The sequence below is a fragment of the Heterodontus francisci genome, chromosome 28 (genome assembly GCF_036365525.1).
Source record: "Heterodontus francisci isolate sHetFra1 chromosome 28, sHetFra1.hap1, whole genome shotgun sequence".
Taxonomy (NCBI): domain Eukaryota; kingdom Metazoa; phylum Chordata; class Chondrichthyes; order Heterodontiformes; family Heterodontidae; genus Heterodontus; species Heterodontus francisci.
Genome location: NC_090398.1, coordinates 12,463,839 through 12,485,119, shown reverse-complemented (window position 1 = coordinate 12,485,119; position 21,281 = coordinate 12,463,839). Strand labels below are relative to the sequence as shown.

Here is a 21,281-nt window from a genome sequence, read left to right as displayed (position 1 = left end):
ACTAATAATCAAGGGTACAGCTGTGTAGGGGTTATGTTTCTGCACTAATAATCAAGGGTACAGCTGTGTCGGGGTTATGTTTCTGGACTAATAATCAAGGGTACAGCTGTGTAGGGGTTATGTTTCTGCACTAATAATCAAGGGTACAGCTGTGTAGGGGTTATGTTTCTGGACTAATAATCAAGGGTACAGCTGTGTAGGGGTTATGTTTCTGCACTAATAATCAAGGGTACAGCTGTGTAGGGGTTATGTTTCTGGACTAATAATCAAGGGTACAGCTGTGTAGTGGTTATGTTTCTGCACTAATAATGAAGGGTACAGCTGTGTAGGGGTTATGTTTCTGCACTAATAATCAAGGGTACAGCTGTGTAGGGGTTATGTTTCTGGACTAATAATCAAGGGTACAGCTGTGTAGGGGTTATGTTTCTGCACTAATAATCAAGGGTACAGCTGTGTAGGGGTTATGTTTCTGGACTAATAATCAAGGGTACAGCTGTGTAGTGGTTATGTTTCTGCACTAATAATCAAGGGTACAGCTGTGTAGGGGTTATGTTTCTGGACTAATAATCAAGGGTACAGCTGTGTAGGGGTTATGTTTCTGCACTAATAATCAAGGGTACAGCTGTGTAGTGGTTATGTTTCTGCACTAATAATCAAGGGTACAGCTGTGTAGGGGTTATGTTTCTGCACTAATAATCAAGGGTACAGCTGTGTAGGGGTTATGTTTCTGGACTAATAATCAAGGGTACAGCTGTGTAGGGGTTATGATTCTGCACTAATAATCAAGGGTACAGCTGTGTAGGGGTTATGTTTCTGGACTAATAATCAAGGGTACAGCTGTGTAGGGGTTATGTTTCTGCACTAATAATCAAGGGTACAGCTGTGTAGGGGTTATGTTTCTGCACTAATAATCAAGGGTACAGCTGTGTAGGGGTTATGTTTCTGGACTAATAATCAAGGGTACAGCTGTGTAGTGGTTATGTTTCTGCACTAATAATGAAGGGTACAGCTGTGTCGGGGTTATGTTTCTGCACTAATAATCAAGGGTACAGCTGTGTAGGGGTTATGTTTCTGGACTAATAATCAAGGGTACAGCTGTGTAGGGGTTATGTTTCTGCACTAATAATCAAGGGTACAGCTGTGTAGGGGTTATGTTTCTGCACTAATAATCAAGGGTACAGCTGTGTAGGGGTTATGTTTCTGCACTAATAATCAAGGGTACAGCTGTGTCGGGGTTATGTTTCTGGACTAATAATCAAGGGTACAGCTGTGTAGGGGTTATGTTTCTGCACTAATAATCAAGGGTACAGCTGTGTAGGGGTTATGTTTCTGGACTAATAATCAAGGGTACAGCTGTGTAGTGGTTATGTTTCTGCACTAATAATGAAGGGTACAGCTGTGTAGGGGTTATGTTTCTGCACTAATAATCAAGGGTACAGCTGTGTAGGGGTTATGTTTCTGGACTAATAATCAAGGGTACAGCTGTGTAGGGGTTATGTTTCTGCACTAATAATCAAGGGTACAGCTGTGTAGGGGTTATGTTTCTGGACTAATAATCAAGGGTACAGCTGTGTAGTGGTTATGTTTCTGCACTAATAATCAAGGGTACAGCTGTGTAGGGGTTATGTTTCTGGACTAATAATCAAGGGTACAGCTGTGTAGGGGTTATGTTTCTGGACTAAGAATCCAGGGTACGGTAGTGTCGGGGTTATTTTACTGGACTGACAACCCAGAGTACAGTAGTTTTGGATTTATGTCACTGGACTAATAATCCAGGGTGCGGTAGTTTCGGGGTTAGTTTACTGGACTAATAATAATGAGAATAAATATCATCATGGAGTGCGCCACCTTTAACAGACACCGACATGGCATCAAGGATAAAATGTGGATGCATTTTTCAGCGACTTGTCCAATGTTACAGGAGTCTGTGTGTATGATGTCTTGAAGGACAAGTTGATCAGGGATGGAATTGTTGTCTAAATGGTTGTTGTCGCCTTTTCTGAACACTTGCAGTCGAGAGATGATCCAACCCGAGCGAAATCATGCCAATTGGGCAGACAAGTGGTCAGGAAACTGAATTGATCCGTAGTCCGAGGTGACAGACAGTGTCTGTCGCAAGTACAGCCGAATCAGTTGAGTTTGTTCAGCTTAAGGAAGGGAAAAATGGCCGCAAAAAGCAAGGGAGAGAGGAGGAGAGTCTATTGGCAGCCCAGGTTAACTGCAGTAGGTGTGGCTGAGAGAATCACAGGTGGGAAAAGTGTCCTGGTAAAGAGTCCTGATGTCATTTGTGTGGGAAGATGGGTCCTTCCAGGCAGTGTGCTGTAGCAAAAAGCCAGTACGGAACATACAAGAAGGGAAACCTCTGAACAGTGGGAAATCCAGGAAGAAGGGAAATCCACAATGTTACGATACCTTTTCTGGGTGATATCCAGGAACCAAGTGGAAGTTTCTGGAGTGTAGAAATTCTTTTGGAGGGAAACAAGACAGACTTTAAATTGGATGCTGGAGCAGCATTTCAGTTCTTTCGGATGTCGAAATGTGATTAGAGAGGAATATTCTTCAACAATCAGGCAAGAAATTATACAGGCCAGGAGGAACAAAACTGAACGTCAAAGGGGAACTGAAGGCAACCCTCAAATATGGGGAAAAAGAAATCACGGAAACATTGTACGTGATTCTAAATCCAAATATCAAGATGTATTACTTGCGCTATTCATCACCAGGAGACAAGAGAACCACTGATGTCATCCTCCTTTCCATCAAGACCATGGGAATGGCGTTGAGGTAGGTTATCAGCTGTGATCTGTTTGAATGGCGGGCCGAATGGCGTACTCTTGTTCCTATGATCCTACGAAGAAGACTGAAATGCCAATGACCTATGCTCATAGACACACACACATGTCACAAGTAAGCGTTGAAGACCTGGAAAAAGTGAGGGAGAGAGAGGATCAAGTCATTCCGATCAAAGGTGACATCACAACAAACGTCACAAAGCACAAGGGCTACACCCAACCGGGAGAGCCCGTTGGGATCCGAGACCAAAATCAGTCTGGAGAAGTTGTAGAGCTGACACCAGATCCAATGCCCTACATTATCCAGGCAGAGCATGGTACGGTGAGATGAATGAGACAAGTGTTGGTGGCAATACACAAGCAGCCTCCTATCCAGGGAAGTCAGTTCTCTGCAAAATCTAATGGATCAGAGATGCTGCATTCATCCATCAACCCAGAAGACAATGTGAATGATCAACCTGACTCATCTATCAATACCACTCTTGTACAGCAGAGTCACACAGATCACTCAGAGGACTTGAAACCTCAATTCCCTTCAAAGGAAAAGAGGACTCGTTATGGTTGACTTGTGAAAGTGCCACAGCGATTGTCTATGTAAAAAATGGAAGTCAGTGACTTGTGCGGGGAGATGGAGTTTCATGTGGTACACTGGACATTTTGTTGTTACTGGGTTGAATATGTTAATCATGCTGTTTTTGAGTAGAGGATTAGTGAAGTCTTGCTTTAATTGTATAGAACCCTGGTTAGACCGCACCTGGAGTACTGTGTGCAGTTTTGGTCCCCTGACCTCAGGAAGGATATTATTGCCATAGTGGGAGTGCAACAAAGGTTCACCAGACTTGTTCTCGGGATGGCGGGACTGTCCTATGAAGAGAGATTGGGGAAACTGGGCCTGTATTCTCCAGAGTTTTGAAGAATGAGAAGTGATCTCATTGAAACTTACAAAATACTTAAAGGGATAGACAGGGTGAGATGTTTCCCCTGGTTGGGGAGTCTAGAACCAGGGGACACAATTTCAAAATAAGGGGGAAGCCACTTAGGACAGAGATGAGGAGAAATTTCTTTACTCAGAGGCTTGTGAATCTTTGGAATTCTCTACCCCAGAGGGCTGTGGAAGCTCAGTCATTGAGTATGTTTAAAGCAGAGATTGACAGATTTCTAAATAGCAATGAAATAAAGGGATATGAGGACGGTGTGGTAAAAAGGCATCATGGCACAGTGGTTAGCACCGCAGCCTCACAACTCAAGTAACCTGGGTCCAGTTCCGGGTACTGTCTGTGCGGAGTTTGCAAGTTCTCCCTGTGACTGTGTAGGTTTCTGCCGAGTGCTCTGGTTTTCACCCACAGCCAAAGACTTGCAGGTTAATAGGTAAATTGGCCATTGTAAATTGCCCATAGTGTAGGTAGGTGGTAGGGAATATGGGATTACCGCAGGGTTAGTATAAATGGGTGCTTGTCGATCAGCACAGACTCGGTGGGCCGAACGGCCTGTTTCAGTGCGGTATCTCCAAATAAAAAAAAAAGATGTAAACCTCAGGAGTAAAAGGTGTTGAAAAAAAACTCCTGTTACTTTCACCCGATCTGACTCTTGAGGTATTCTGTACTAATTGAACATTTAGTACAATATTACAGAAATGATAGTGACTGTTTGTGGGAGCTTGTTGTGCACAAATAACAGCCATCATTTCTGATATACTATGGCTTAAATAGAGTAATTTATTGGCTGTGAAAAGATTTAAGACAATCTGAGGTGGTGGCAGACAGCTTATAAATGCAATTCTTTCTCACAATCACTCTCTCATTCTCTTCCAGCCTCCTCAGCACTGCTGTATGTTGCATTCTGTCTGATTACCATAGGGGGGAACATCCACTTTTTAACAAACATACAGGTAATGTTGATGCATGCGATAGATCAGGAAATGTAATGAGGAAACAGTGCACTATCGGAGGATCAGTACTGAAGGACTGCTGCACTGTCCGACGGTCAGTACTGAGGGAGTGCTGCACTGTCCGACGGTCAGTACTGAGGGAGCACTGCACTGCTAGAGTGTCAGTACTGAGGGAGTGCTTGACTGTCAGAGGGTCAGTACTGATGGAGCACTGCACTGCTAGAGTGTCAGTACTGAGGGAGTGCTGCACTGTCAGAGGGTCAGTACTGAGGGAGTGCTGCACTGTCCAACGGTCAGTACTGAGGGAGCACTGCACTGCTAGAGTGTCAGTACTGAGGGAGTGCTGCACTGTCAGAGGGTCAGTACTGAGGGAGTGCTGCACTGTCAGACGGTCAGTACTGAGGGAGCACTGCACTGCTAGAGTGTCAGTACTGAGCGGGTGCTGCACTGTCAGAGGGTCAGTACTGAGGGAGTGCTGCACTGTCCGACGGTCAGTACTGAGGGAGCGCTGCACTGCTAGAGTGTCAGTACTGAGGGAGTGCTGCACTGTCAGAGGGTCAGTACTGAGGGAGTGCTGCAACGTCGGACGGTCAGTACTGAGGGAGTGCTGCACTGTCGGAGGGTCAGTACTGAGGGAGTGCTGCACTGTCAGAGGGTCAGTACTGAGGGAGCACTGCACTGTCGGAGGGTCAGTACTGAGGGAGTGCTGCACTGTCAGAGGGTCAGTACTGAGGGAGCACTGCACTGCTAGAGTGTCAGTACTGAGGGAGTGCTTGACTGTCGGAGGGTCAGTACTGAGGGAGTGCTGCACTGTCAGAGGGTCAGTACTGAGGGAGCACTGCACTGCTAGAGTGTTAGTACTGAGGGAGTGCTGCACTGTTGGAGGGTCAGAACTGAGGGAGTGCTGCACCAGCAGAGGGTCAGTACTGATGGAGCGCTGCACTGTTGGAGGGTCAGAACTGAGGGAGCGCTAGTCTGTGGGAGGGTCAGTACTGAGGGAGCACTGCACTGTTGGAGGGTCAGAACTGAGGGAGCGCTGGTCTGTGGGAGGGTCAGTACTGAGGGAGTGCTGCATTATCAGAGGGTCAATACTGATGGAGTGCTGCACTGTTGGAGGGTCAGTACTGAGGCAGCACTGCACTGTTGGAGGGTCAGTACTGAGGTAATGCTGCACTGTAGGAGGGTCAGGACTGTGGGAGTGCTGGACTGTTGGAGGGTCATTACTGAGGGAGTGCCGGACAGTCGGAGGGTCAGTACTGAGGGAGCGCTGGACTGTGGGAGGATCAGTACTGAGGGAATACGGTACTGTTGGAGGGTCAGTATTGTGGGAGTGCCCGACTGTTGGAGGGTCATTGCTGAGGGAGTGCCAGACAGTCGGAGGGTCAGTACTGAGGGAGTGCGAGACAGTTTGAGGGTCAGTACTGAGGGTGTGCCGGACAGTCGGAGGGTCAGTACTGAGGGAGTGCTGCACTGTAGGAGGGTCAATACTGAGGGAGTGCTGCACTGTAGGAGCGTCAGTACTGAGATAGCACTGCACTGTTGGAGGGTCAATACTGAGGGAGTGCTAGACTGTCAGAGGGTCAGTACTGAGGGTGTGTTCGACTGTTGGAGGGTCAGTACTGAGGGAGTGCTTGGCTGTCGGAGGGTCAGTACTGAGGGAGTGCTAGACTGTCGGAGGGTCAGTACTGAGGGAGTGCTGCACTGTCGAGGATCAGTACTGAGGGAGTGCTACACTGCCAGTTTTCTTGGTTCTAAACAGCTTTAGGATGTACTGAATTGGTGAACGTCTCTGTCTACATCGAGTCTTTCTTAGTAATGTCATTGTATTATCGCTGTGCATTCTGTGTGATAGGCCTAAGGGTTATTATTAGTGTTTGGGATTTCACAGGCAATGCTGATAAGCAGGAATGTCAGATTAATGCACGTGAAGCACCATCAAAGAATTATTGCCTTTTTCAGCTGTTTTTATTCTGTTAGGAGTGACGTATATAACTGTGCAGAATGGAGGGTGTATGTAACCAGAATATGACACAAAGATCACAGGTTGGAGCCTGCGCCTTTCCTGCTGTCTGTCTGGGGCTCAGTGCCACACCTGGGGTGATCCGGGTAACTTAGCACTCGGCCGGAATTGGAGCCTGGGCCTTTCCTGCTCTGTGTGTAGGGAGCTCAGTACCACACCGGGTGAGATCAGGGTAACTCAGCACTCGGCCGGGATTGGAACCTGCATCTTTCCTGCTCTGACTGTCTGCGGCTCAGTACCACACTGGGGGTGATCAGGGTAACTCAGTACTAGGCCGGGATTAGAACCTGCATCTTTCCTGCTCTGACTGTCTGCGGCTCAGTACCACACTGGGGGTGATCAGGGTAACTCAGTACTAGGCCGGGATTGGAACCTGCATCTTTCCTGCTCTGACTGTCTGCGGCTCAGTACCACACTGGGGGTGATCAGGGTAACTCAGCACTAGGCCGGGATTGGAACCTGCATCTTTCCTGCTCTGACTGTCTGCGGCTCAGTACCACACTGGGGGTGATCAGGGTAACTCAGTACTAGGCCGGGATTAGAACCTGCATCTTTCCTGCTCTGACTGTCTGCGGCTCAGTACCACACTGGGGGTGATCAGGGTAACTCAGTACTAGGCCGGGATTGGAACCTGCATCTTTCCTGCTCTGACTGTCTGCGGCTCAGTACCACACTGGGGGTGATCAGGGTAACTCAGTACTAGGCCGGGATTGGAACCTGCATCTTTCCTGCTCTGACTGTCTGCGGCTCAGTACCACACTGGGGGTGATCAGGGTAACTCAGTACTAGGCCGGGATTGGAACCTGCATCTTTCCTGCTCTGTCTGACTGCGGCTCAGTACCACACTGGGGGTGATCAGGGTAACTCAGTACTAGGCCGGGATTGGAACCTGCATCTTTCCTGCTCTGACTGTCTGCGGCTCAGTACCACACTGGGGGTGATCAGGGTAACTCAGTACTGGGCCGGGATTGTAGCCTGGGCCTTTCCTGCTCTGTCTGTCTGGGGCTCAGTACCACACCAGGGGTGATCAGGGTGACTCAGCACGAGGCCGGAATTGGAACCTGTGTCTTTCTTCCTGTGTATGACTGAGCTATTGATGGATTATTTTGGAAGTGGCTTTCACAGGGAGAGATGATTGACTCTCTTTGTTGCATCTGATCCCAAGGTTGGAAACTTATTCGGGAACAAACGGTCCATAGTTATGACCCTGTACGATGGAGCCACAGATTCCTCAGCAGGCGTGTTTCTGCTGGTCAAGGTGAGAGGTGCAGGCAACAAATTAGCTCACAGAAACAGACTGAGGCCTGATAATTCAAATCATACTCACTGCTGGGCTTATAAAGCAGCTCGGAGAGGCCTAGAGCATCCCAGAGGGTGAACGTTTGGCATCTGACCTACTGACCACATCCAGGCCCACTTCATCAGAGAAAGGAGCAATTTCCCCTTTCAATGTATGGAGAGAGAGAGGAGGTGTTGGTGAGAGAGTGATGGGGTGTTGGGGGAAAGAGAGCGAGGGGGGGTTGGGGAGAGAGAGTAAGGGTGCACTGGGAGAAGGGAGAGTGAGAAGGGGGAGAGATTTTTTATTCATTCATGGGATGTGGGCATTGCTGGAGAGACCAGCATTTACTGCCCATTCCTAATTGCCCTTGAGAAAGTGGTGATGAGCTGCCTTCTTGAACTGCTGCAGTCCATGTGGGGTAGGTACACCCACAGTTAGGAAGGGAGTTCCAGGATTTTACCCAGCGACAGTCAAGGAACGGCGATATAGTTCCACGTCAGGATGGTGTGTGGCTTGGAGGAGAACTTGCAGATGGTGATGATCCCATGCATCTGCTGCCCTTGTCCTTCCAGGTAGTAGAGGTCGTGGTTTTAGAAGTGTTGTTGATGAAGCCGTGGTGAGTTGCTGCAGTGCATCTTGTGGATGTTACACACTGCTGCCACTGTGTGTCGCTGGTGGAGGGAGTGAATGTTTGTGGATGGGGTGCCAATCAAGTGAGCTGCTTTGTCCTGGATGGTGTTGAGCTTCTTGAGTGTTGTTGCAGCTGCACCCATCCAGGCATGTGGAGAGTATTCCATCCCACTCAACATTCAAGAAGCTCAACACCATCCAGGGCAAAGCAGCCCACTTGATTGACATACCAGTCACAAACATCCACTCCCTCCACCACCAATGCACAGTGGCAGGTACATCTACAAGATGCACTGCAGCAATGCAACAAGGCTCCTTCAACAGCACCTTCCAAACCCATGACCTCTACCACCTAGAAGGACAAAGGTAGCAGATGCATGGGAACACCACCACCTGCAAGTTCTCCTCCAAGCCACACACCATCCTGACATGGAATTATATCGCCGTTCCTTCACTGTCACTGGGTCAAAATCCTGGGACTCCCTTCCTGACAGCACTGTGGGTGCTACCTCACATGGACGGCCTGTGGGTGGTACCTACCCCACATGGACGGCAGCGGTTCAAGAAGGCAGCTCACCACCACCTTCTCAAGGGTAATTTGGGATGGACAGTAAATGCTGGCCTAGCCAGTGAGCACCACATCCCTTGAAAGAATAAAAAAAGGGTGAGGTCCGATGAGACCTGGTGTTAACAGATATTTCTTGCTTTATGCTGTTTCCACCCACATCCCGCCACTGCAGGTTTTGTACGAGGCTGGCCTCTCCCTGAGGTCAATGTTCCTGTTCATCAGTGGCCTCAACGCCGTCCACATCCTGCGCACCTTCTTCCTGCTCCCTCGGAGACACATTCCCTACCCTATACCACCAGGGTACACCTATGGGTAAGGAGGAGACGACAATTACACAGGCTGGAAGCTAATTGAGCGGTTCGGGTGTTTTATATAAAGAATAACAGATACACAGGACTGAGTTACAAGCTGGAAACTAATCGAGGCATTTAGGGTGGTTTATATATAGAATAAAAGATACCCAGGAGTCAGTTACTGACTGGAAACGAATCGATGGGTTCGGGTGTTTTATATAAAGAATAACAGATACCCGGGAATGAGTTACAGGCTGGAAACTGATCGAGGGGTTCGGGTGGTTTATCTACAGAATAACAGATAGCCGGGAGTGAGTTCAAGATGGGAAACTAATCATGAAAACTAATGAAAACTAATGAAAACTGGAAACTAATGAGTTACAAACTGGAAACTACCCGGGAGTGAGTTACAGTCTGGAAACTGATCAAGGTGTTTGGGGGTCTTATATATAGAATAACAGATACCCGGGGGTGAGTTAAAGGCTGGAATCTAATCAAGGGGTTTGCGTAGTTTATATAAAGAATAATAGATATCCGGGAGTGAGTTACAGGCTGGAATCTAATCGAGAGATTCGTGGTGGTTCATGTACAGAATAACAGATACCCGGGACTGAGTTACAGACTGGAATCTAATCGAGGGGTTTGGGGTGTTCATATGTAACTAACTGAAGTCGGGGAGGGCGGCAGCGAACTCTCTGACTGTTTCTACACGTGCTCTGTTTGGATTTAGTGTGTAAAAAAAAAACGAACAATGACATCACTGAAATTCTGGGCACTGATTGGTCGATGGGCGGCAGCTGTTATTGCCGGTGGATAACTGAGATTGGAGATTTAAAAAAAGGTTCCTTTTAAGTTAAAGCCCTAGGATAGCTACCTGTAAATTTTTAGTATTTACTGGCTATACTAGTGCTGTTTGCATGGAGTGAGGCTGTAAGTTAAGTGTGTGTATTTCTGTTGGCTGGGGGCAGTGGAAGGTGCTCTTTGGTCTTTTTCTTTCTCCGTCTCAAAGGTACAGGGGATAAAAGTTGATTGTAAATAACTGGTACGTTATTACACTAGCAAGTTTTTTTTTCATTGTAAAAGTAAGTAATGGCGGGGCAGCTTGGCCAAGTGGAAGGTACCTGCTGTGCAATGTGGGAAGTCGTGGACGTGCCATGTGACCGTGGCGAACATACCTGCAGAAAGTGTTTCCGGTTGCAGAAGCTTGAGCTTCGGGTTTCGGAGCTCGAGCGGCGGCTGGAGTCACTGTGGCGCATCCGCGAGGTGGAGGACTACGTGGATGACACGTTTCAGGAGGTAGTCAAGCCGGTGCCTAGGCGAGCACAGCCGGGGGTGTGACTGGGTGGCTGCCGGACGGACAAAGAAGTCAAGGTAGGTAGTGCAAGAGTCCCCAGAGGACATCCCACTTTCTAACCGGTATTCAGTTCTGAGTACCGATGAGAGAGAGGGTTCCTCTGGAGAATGTACCAAGAGTCATGACTGCAATGTCATGGCTGACTCTGCTGTGCTGGGATGGAGAAAAAGGGACAAGAGGGCAATAGTGGTCGGGCATTCTATGGTTAGAGGAACAGATAGGCATTTTTGTGGTCACAGACGTGATTTCCAGGATGGTATGTTGCCTCCCTGAGTGGCTACAAGGTATTCTGGAGGGTGAGGGTGCACAGGCCAGAGGTCGTGGTCCACGTTGGTGCCAATGACATAGGTAGAAAGTTGGGATGAGGTCCTGCAAAAAGAATTTAGGGAGCTAGGGAGCAGATTAAAAAGTAAGACCTCAAAGGTTGTAATCTCTGAGTTTCTTCCGGTGCCATGGGCGAGTGAGTATAAGAATAGGAGGTTAGGAATGCATGGTTGGGGAGATGGTGCAGGAGGGAGGGCTTTAGATTATTGAATCACTGGGCCTGTTTCTGGTGAAGGTGGGATCTGTATAAGATGGACGGGTTGCACCTGAACCAGAATGGGACCAGCGTCCTTGCTGGGAGGTTTGCTAGTGCTGTTGGAGGGGGGGGGGTTTAAACTAATTCGGCAGGGGGATGGGATACAGAGTGGAAGCACAGTAGGGCATGTTGTACAATCAAATATAAATGTGAAGCTAAGTCAGTCCAGAGGACAGAGTAAATGGAGACTTGTTAAGGCTCAGGCAAATAATGCAAGGCTGGATTGTATCTATTTTAATGCAAGGAGTTTTACTAGTAATGCAGATGAATTGAGGGCATTGATTAACACATTGGGAATATGATATTATTGCTATCACTGAGACATGGTTGAGGGAAGGGCAGGACTGGCAGCTCAATATTCCAGGGTATAGAATCTTCAGACGTGATGGGGAGGGGGTAAAAGAGGAGGTGGCATTGCACTGTTGATTAAAGAGACAATTACTGCAGTAAGGAGGGATGATATCTTCGAAGGTTCTTCTGATGAGGCCATATGGATAGAACTTAAAAACAAAAAGGGGGCTATTACTTGGCTGGGAGTGTACGACAGGCCTGCAAACAGTCAGGGAGAGATAGAGGAGCAGATATGTAGGCAAATCTCAGAGAGGTGCAAAAGTAATAGGGTAATAATAGTGGGGGATTTCAACTTCCCCTATATTAGAGGGGATAGTATTAGTGCAAAAAGCTTAAAGGGAGCAGAATTCTTCAAGTGCATTCAAGAGAGCTTTTTGAGCCAGCACGTACAGAGGGCCGGACAAGTGGTAGAAGTGGCAGTGGGGGAGCATTTCGGGGATAGTGATCATAACTCTGTAAGATTTAAGGTAGTTATGGAAAAGGACATAGAGGGACCGGAAATAAGAGTACTGAACTGGGGGAAGGCAGATTTCAATATGATAAAACAATATGATCTGGCCAAAGTGAATTGGGAGCAGCTTCGCATAGGAAAATCTGCATCAGACCAGTGGGAGTCATTTGGAAGGGAAATTGTGAGGGTTCAGGTGCAGCATGTTCCTGTAAAGGTGAAGAGTAGGGCCAACAGGTCAAGGGAACCCTGGATGTCAAGGGCTATAGAGAATTGGATAAGAAACAAAAAGGAGGCGTATGGCAGATTCAGAGTGCTGAAAACACCAGAGGCCCTAGAGGAGTATAGAAAGTGTAGAGGAGTAATTAAAAAAGTAATTAGGAGAACGAAGAGGGGGCAAAAAAAAATCACTGGCAGACAAGATAAAGGAAAATCCCAAGGCAGTTTACAAGTATGTTAGGGGCAAGAAGATAACCAGGGAAAAAGTTGGGCCCATAAGGGATCAAAGAGGCAATCTGTGTGTGGAGCCGGAGGACATAGGTGAGGTTTTGAATGATTGTTTTTCATCTGTGTTCACTATGGAGAGGGACAATGTAGGTGTAGTGATCAGGGAGGGGGATTGTGATATACTTGAACATATCAGCATTGAAAAGGAGGAAGTATTAGCTGCATTAGCAGGCTTAAAGGTGGATAAATCCCCAGGCCCAGATGAGATGTATCCCAGGCTGCTATGTGAGGCAAGGGAGGAGATAGCGGGGGTTCTGACACAAATTTTTAGATCCTCTCTGGCCACAGGAGAGGTACCAGAGGACTGGAGGATAGTGAATGTGGTACCATTATTCAAGAAGGGTAGCAGGGATAAACCAGGTAATTACAGGCTGGTGAGTCTAACATCAGTGGTAGGGAAATTATTGGAAAAAATTCTGAGAGACAGGATTAATCTCCACTTGGAGAGGCAGGGATTAATCAGGGATAGTCAGCATGGCTTTGTCAGGGGGAGATCGTGTCTAACTAACTTGATTGAATTTTTCGAGGAGGTGACGAGAGGTGTAGATGAGGGTAAAGCAGTTGATGTAGTCTACATGGACTTCAGTAAGGCTTTTGATAAGGCCCCGCATGGGAGATTGGTTACGAAGGTAAGAGCCCATGGGATCCAGGGCAATTTGGCAAATTGAGTCCAAAATTGGCTTAGTGGAAGGAAGCAGAGGGTAATGGTCGAGGGTTGTTTTTGAGAGTGGAAGTCTGTGATCAGTGGTGTACCGCAGGGATCGGTGCTGGGACCCTTGCTGTTTGTAGTGTACATTAATGATTTAGACTCGAATATAGGAGGTATGATCAGTAAGTTCGCAGAATACACGAAAATTAGTGGTGTTGTAAATAGTGAGGAGGAAAGCCTTAGACTACAGGACGATATAGATGGGCTGGTAAGATGGGCGGAGCAGTGGCAAATGGAGTTTAATCCTGAGAAGTGGGAGGTGATGCACCATGGGAGGTCTAACAAAGCAAGGGAATATACAATGGATGGTAGGACCCTAGGGAGTACAGAGGGTCAGAGGGACCTTGGTGTGCTTATCCATAGATCACTGAAAGCAGTAGCACAGGTAGATAAGGTGGTTAGGAAGGCATATGGGATACTTGCTTTTATTAGCTGAGGCATAGAATATAAGAGCAGGGAGGTTATGATGGAGCTGTATAAAACGTTGGTTAAGTCACAGCCGGAGTACTGTGTACAGTTCTGGACACCACACTAGAAGAAGGATGTGATTGTACTGGAGAGGGTGCAGAGGAGATTCACCAGGATGTTGTCTGGGCTGGAGCATTTCAGTTATGAAGAGAGACTGGATAGGCTGGTATTGTTTTACCTGGAGCAGAGAAGACTGAGGGGGGAACCTGACTGAGGTGTACAAAATTATGAGGGGCATTGATCGGATAGATATGAAGAAACTTCTTCCCTTAGCAGAGAGGTCAATAACTAGAGGACATAGATTTAAGGTAAGGGGAAGGAGGTTTAGAGGGGAGTTGATGAAGAATTTTTTCACCCAGAGGGTGGTTGGAATCTGGAACACACTGCCTGAAAGGGTGGTAGAGGCAGTAACCCTCACGACATTCAAGAAGTACTTAGATGGGCACCTGAAACGCCATAACATACAAGGCTACGGGCCAAGTGCGGGGAAATGGGATTAGTTAGGACGGGTGCTTGATGGTCGGCACAGGCGCATTGGGCTGAAGGGCCTGTTTCTGTGCTGTAAAACTCTATGATGATATGACTCTATAACTCTATGTACAATAACAGATAGCCGGGAGTGAGTTAAAGGCTGGAATCTAATCAAGGAATTTGGGTAGTTTATATAAAGAATAATAGATATCCAGGAGTGAGTTACAGGCTGGAATCTAATCGATGGGTTCAGGGGGCTAATATCTCAAATTATAGATACCTGGGAGTGTGTTAAAGGCTGGAAACTCATCGAGGATTTGGGTGTTTTTTATACAGAATAAAAGATACCCAGGAGTGAGTTACAGACTGGAATCTATTCGAGGGGTTCAGGTGGTTTATAGATAGAATAACAGATACCTGAGAGTGAGTTACAGGATGGAATCTATTCGAGGGGTTCAGGTGGTTTATATATAGAATAACAGGTACCCAGGAGCGAGTTACAGGATGGAATCTATTCAAGGGGTTCAGGTGGTTTATATATAGAATAACAGGTACCCAGGAGTGAGTTACAGGCTGGAATCTATTGAAGGGGCTTGGGTGGTTCATAGAAAGAATAACAGATACCCGAGAGTGAGTTACAGACTGGAATCTAATCGACGGGTTTATGGTAGTTTATATATAGAACAACAGATACCCGAGAGTGAGTTACAGACTGGAATCCAATCGACGGGTTTATGGTAGTTTATATATAGAATAACAGGTACCCGGGAGTGAGTTACAGACTGGAATCTAATCGACGGGTTTATGGTAGTTTATATATAGAACAACAGATACCCGAGAGTGAGTTACAGACTGGAATCCAATCGACGGGTTTATGGTAGTTTATAGATAGAATAACAGGTACCCGGGAGTGAGTTACAGACTGGAATCTATTCGAGGGGTTCAGGTGGTTTATATATAGAATAACAGGTACCCGGGAGTGAGTTACAGGCTGGAATCCATTGAAGGGGTTCGGGGTGTTCATATGTACAATAACATATACCCGGGAGTGAGTTACAGGCTTGAATCAAATCGAGGGGTTCAAGTGGTTTATATATAGAATAACAGATACCCGGGAGTGAGTTACAGACTGGAATCTATTCGAGGGGTTCAGGTGGTTTATATATAGAATAACAGGTACCCGGGAGTGAGTTACAGGCTGGAATCTATTGAAGGGGTTCAGGGTGTTCATATGTACAATAACATATACCCGGGAGTGAGTTACAGACCAGAATCACATGGAATTACAGTGCAATCAAATACAGGTTAATGTAGATTGCTTTAATCTCCGGAATCTCTGTTCCTATCTACACTGTCCCACCTTTAATCATTTTAAATGCCTCATCAGATCGTCTTGTACTCCTCTCTGAATTAAGATAACATTTGCTTTTGATTGTTAAAGTTAGGCATTGTATTTAACGAGGACATTTTGTCTCATTCGGACAGGATCAGTTGTGCAAAGTTTGGCCTGATGTCTTTCTGCTTTGAGGATGAGACTGCGAGCCAGAGGCAACCCCATCATGGAGGAGATACGACCGAGGGAGAGGAGGCTGACAGAAGAGAAGAGACAGAAGGAGAGAAGAGAGAGCGACAGGGAGAGAGGGGAGAGAGACAGGGAGAGGGACAGGGAGAGACAGAAAGAGACAGGGGAGAGAGACAGGGAGAGACAGAAAGAGGCAGGGGAGAGAGGCAGGGAGAGACGGAAGGAGACAGGGGAGAGAGACAGGGAGAGACGGAAGGAGACAGGGCAGAGAGACAGGGAAAGATGGAAGGAGACAGGGCAGAGAGACAGGGAGAGACAGAAAGAGACAGGGGAGAGAGACAGGGAGGGACAGAAAGAGACAGGGCAGAGAGACAGGGAGAGATGGATGGAGACAGGGCAGTGAGACAGGGAGAGACAGAAAGAGAATGGGGAGCGAGACAGGGAGGGACAGAAGGAGACAGGGGAGAGAGACAGGGAGAGGTGGAAGGAGACAGGGCAGAAAGACAGGGAGAGGTGGAGGTGATTGACGATGTGAATCCCCAGCCCAATGGGCCACTGGGTGAGTAAGTCATCCACATTTCCTCTCCCACCCCTCTCCCCAGTCCCACGAACTGGCTCCTTCCCCTCCCATCACCCCCTCCCTCCTGCTCCCCTATCCCCCGCCCCTGCCATTCCCCTCTCCTCCCTTTCATTCCTCCTTCCGTTCTCCCCTCTGTCTCTGCTCGCCTCCTCCCCTTGCCCTCTTTCCTGCCATCACCCTCATTCACTTCGACAATTCTTGCCACCCCTGCCATCTCCTCCTTTCCTTTACTCTGTTCTCTTCCCCTTCCCACGCACCTCTCCCTACCTTCTCCCTTCTGCTCCCTCTCCCCTCCCCTCTCTTCCCTCCCCCCTCTCACCTCCCCTGCCTCTCTGCTCCCTTCTCTCGCTGCATCTCTCCACTTCCCCACCCCTGCCTTCCATTCTCCCCAACGTTCCCCTCCCCCCACATCCTCTCCCTGTTCCCTTCCCTCCTTCTCCCCTCCCCATCGCTCCCTCTCTCATCTCACCCTCCCTTCTCCCCAACCCTCCTTTCCCTCTTCCTCCTTCTCCCTCCCCCTACTTCTACCCTCTCTATCCAGTGCGATCCAGGCTTTTAATAATACAGGAGGAGAGTTCAAAAACAAGGAGGTTATTTTTAAACCTTTACAAATCAAGGAGAGACTGTTGCCATGGCATGAGGGTCAGTAACCAAAGGACACTGGTTCCTCTTAAATCTGAGGAGGAGATGAGGAGAAATGTTTTTACACATTGAGTTGTTGTGATCTGGAATGCGCTGCCTGAAAGGACGGTGGAAGCAGATTCAATAGGAACTTTCAAAAGGAGAATTGGAGAAATACTTGAAGAGGGAAAATTTGCAAGGCTACAGGGAAAGAGCAGGGAATGAGATTAATTGGATCGAATCTTTCAAGAGCTGACATAGCAATTATGAGCCAAATAGACTCCTTCTGCACTGTCAAGTGAGGCAATGAAAGAGCAAGGATTTCCTGTAGGCCACCCTGGGTGAAATTGTTCAGTCAAGTATTTGGGTACCGCAATAATTTTTTCTTGTCCAAGGGAAACTAGGGATGGGTAACAAATACTGGCCTTGCCAGGGACACTCACATACCATGAAAGAATAATATAAATTCCTGAAGTAAGAACTGAAAGTGCTGGAAATACTCAGCAGGTCTGGCAGCAACTGTGGAGAGAGAAGCAGAGTTAACGTTTCAGGTCTGTGACCTTTCATCGGAACTGGCAAAGGTTAGAAAAGAATTAGGTTTTAAGCAAGTGAAGGGGAGTGGGTGGGGAAGAGAACAAAAGAGGAGTTTGATCAGGCAGAGGGCAGGAGAGATTAAATAACAACGCTGTCATGGGACAAAGGTAAAGAGCATGTTAAAGCTTGTGGTGAAAGACAAAGCAATAGTCCAGAGAGAGTGTTAATGATAGAATAATGAACAGTGCTGTCCAAAAGCAAAAACATGAAAAAACATGTTTAAGGTAGGCGCATGGTTTAAAAAATTAAATAAAAGAATAAAAAAGGGCCTGGGGCCTGTCATGCTCTGAAATCATTGAACTCATTGTGGAGTCCAGAAGGCTGTAAAGTCCTAATCGAAAGATGAGGTCCTGCTCCTCGAGCTTGCGTTGACGTTCACTGGAACACTGCAGCGGGCCCAGGACAGAAATGTGGACGGGAGCAGGGTGGTGAATTAAAACGGCAAGCAACGGAAGCTTGGGGTCCATGCTTGCAGAATGAGTGGAGGTGTTCCGCAAAGCAGTCACCCAATCTGCGTTTGGTCTCCCCAGTGTAGAGGAGACCACATTGTGAGCAGCGAATACAGTATACTAAACTGAAAGAAGTACAAGTGAAGCACTGCTTCACCCGGAAGGAGTGTTTGGGGCCTTGGATGGTGAGGAGAGAGGACATAAAAGAGCAGGTATTACACTTCCTGTGATTGCATGGGAAGGTGCCGTAGGAAGGGGACGAGGTTATGGGGTTATGGAGGAGTGGACCAGAATTCACGGAGGGAACGTTCCCTTCGGAATGCTGACAGGGGAAGGGAGGGTAAGATGCATTTGGTGGTGGCATCACGCTGGAGGTGGCGGAAATGGCAGAGGATGATCCTTCGGATGTGGAAGCTGGTGGGGTGAAAATTGAGGACAAGGGGAACCCTGTCACAGTTCTAGGAATAGGGGAAGGGGTGAGAGCAGAGGTGCGGGAAATGGGTCAAACATGGTCGAGGGCCCTGTCATCCACAGTGGGGGCAGGCGGGTGCGGTGGCGGGGGTAATCCTCAGGTGAGGAAAATGAAGACTTATCAGAAGTGCTGTTGTGGAAGGTTGCATCATCGGAACAGATGCATCAGAGATGCATCCGCAGTATTTTGCTTTGATATTAAGATACATTTCTGCTCTGTTTAACTCTATGTTTCTCCTCCCCTCCCACTGCAGAAGGGAACGAGGAGGAGATTCCCTCCTTCAGGAGCTGTATCTTCTCCAAACTCTTCCTCACCCACCTGCTCTGGTTCTCCATCATAGAGCTCCAACACAACCTGTTCATTGGAACCCTGAACCCCATGCTCACCCAGCTCACCAGGGGTAACTCTGGACAAGGTAAGGGGGTTAAAGTGGAGTAAAAAGGGAGGGTGTGAGAGACAGAGAGGGAGAGGGGGGAAGAGAGAGAGAGGGGGGAGATAGAGGGATGGGCAACAAATGCTGGCCTTTCCAGCGATGCCCACATCTCTGAAACAAATAAAAAAAAAGAGACAGAGCAAGAGAGAGAGAAAGGGAGAGAGTGGGGCCAGAGGGTGAAAGAGAGGAGGACAGAGAGAGGGTGAGAGGTTGAATCAGATAGAGAGAAAGGGAAGAGAGAGGGAGAGAGAGAGTGCATGAAAAAGAGGGGTGAGAGTGAGGGAGGGGAGAGAGAGGGAAAGAAGGGCAAGAGAAATGTGGGAGACAGTCATTGAGATTCATACAATCATAATGGCACAGAAGAAGCCCATTCAGCCCATTGAGTCCAGACTGACTCTCTGCGGAGAATTCTAGTCAGTTCTACTCCCCGCTCAATCCCATAGCTCTGCAAGTTTAATTCCCTGAAGTACCCATTCAATTTCCTTTTGAAATCATTGATCGGGGAGGGGGGGAGAGAGTGAGGGGAGGGAGAGGGAGGGGAGAGAGAGAGGGGTGGGAGGGAGAGTGAGGGAGGGAGGAAGGAAGAGAATGAGGGAGGGTGAGTGAATGAGGGAGGGAGGGTGAGTGAGGGTGATTGAGGGACAGAGAGAGAGGGAACATACAAACATACAAATTAGGAGCAGGAGTAGGCCACTCGGCCCCTCAAGCCTGCTCTGCCATTCAATAAAATCATGGATGATTTGCTTGTAACCTCAACTCCACATTCCTGCCTACCCCCAATAACCTTTCACCCTCTTGCTCATCTATCTACCTCAAAACATTCAAAGACTCTGCTTTCACTTCCTTTTGAGGAAGAGAGTTCCAAAAACTCAAGACCCTAGAGTGATACAGCACTGAAACGGGCCCTTCGGCCCACCAAGTCTGTGCCGACCATCAACCACCCATTTATACGAATCCTACATTAATCCCATATTACCTACCACATCCCCACAATTCTCCTACCACCTACCTACACTCGGGGCAATTTACAATGGCCAATTTACCTATCAACCTGCAAGTTTTGGCTGTGGGAGAAAACCGGAGCACCCGGCAGAAACCCACACGGTCACAGGGAGAACATGCAAACTCCGCACAGGCGGTACCCAGAACTGAACCCGGGTCGCTGGAGCTGTGCTGTGGCACCACTGTGCCACCCATCTGAGAGAAAAAATGTCTCCTCATCTCTGTCTTAAATGGGTGACCCTTTATTTTTAAACAGTGACCCCCTAGTTCTAGATTCTCCCACAAGGGTAAACATCCTTTCCACGTCCACCCTGTCAAGACTCCTCAGGATCTTATATGTTTCAATCAAGTCGCCTCTTACTCTTCTAAATTCCAGCAGATACAAGCCTAGCCTGTCCAATCTTTCCTCATAAGACAGCCCGCCCATTCCAAGTATTAGTCTAGTAAACCTTCTCTGTACTGCCTCCAACGCATTTACATCCTTCCTTAAATAAGGACACCAATACTGTACACAGTACTCCAGATGTGGTCTCACCAATACCCTGTATAGATTAAGCAAAACCTCTCTACTTTTGTATTTAATTCCCCTCACGATAAGTGATAACATTCTATTAGCTTTCCTAATTACGTGCTGTCCCTGCATACTAACCTTTTGCGATTCATGCACTAGGATAGTATGGGAAGCGAGGGAAGAGATTGCTGTGCCTTTGGCGATGATCTTTGCGTCTTCACTATCCACTGGAGTAGTACCGGATGATTGGAGGGTGGCAAATGTTGTTCCCTTGTTCAAGAAAGGGAATAGGGATAACCCTGGGAATTATAGACCAGTCAGTCTTACGTCGGTAGTGGGCAAATTATTGGAGAGGATTCTGAGAGACAGAATTTATGATTATTTGGAAAAGCATGGTTTGATTAGAGACAGTCAGCATGGCTTTGTGAGGGGCAGGTCATGCCTCACAAGCCTTATTGAATTCTTTGAAGATGTGACAAAACACATTGATGAAGGAAGAGCAGTGGGTGTGGTGTATATGGATTTTAGCAAGGCGTTTGATAAGGTTCCCCATGGTAGGCTCATTCAGAAAGTAAGGAGGCATGGGATTCAGGGAATGTTGGCTGTCTGGATACAAAATTGGCTGGCCCATAGAAGTCAGAGGGTGGTAGTAGATGGAAAGTATTCAGCATGGAGCTCGGTGACCAATGGTGTTCCACAAGGATCTGTTCTGGGACATCTGCTCTTTGTGATTTTTATA

The 21,281-nt window shown here is 47.6% G+C and overlaps 1 protein-coding gene across 1 annotated transcript in view; it reads left to right on the top strand.

The window, feature by feature from the left end:
• The first annotated feature begins 2,823 nt into the window (after window positions 1-2,823).
• The window catches only part of LOC137385213 (equilibrative nucleobase transporter 1-like), a 123,164-nt gene continuing 104,706 nt past the window's right edge, over window positions 2,824-21,281 (top strand). The window contains exons 1-7 of the mRNA XM_068060202.1: window positions 2,824-3,109; window positions 4,604-4,680; window positions 7,866-7,958; window positions 9,350-9,489; window positions 15,844-15,984; window positions 17,002-17,102; window positions 18,850-19,011. Of these exons, the coding sequence (XP_067916303.1) occupies window positions 2,824-3,109; window positions 4,604-4,680; window positions 7,866-7,958; window positions 9,350-9,489; window positions 15,844-15,984; window positions 17,002-17,102; window positions 18,850-19,011 (1,000 nt within the window). The remainder of the gene's footprint in view (window positions 3,110-4,603; window positions 4,681-7,865; window positions 7,959-9,349; window positions 9,490-15,843; window positions 15,985-17,001; window positions 17,103-18,849; window positions 19,012-21,281) is intronic.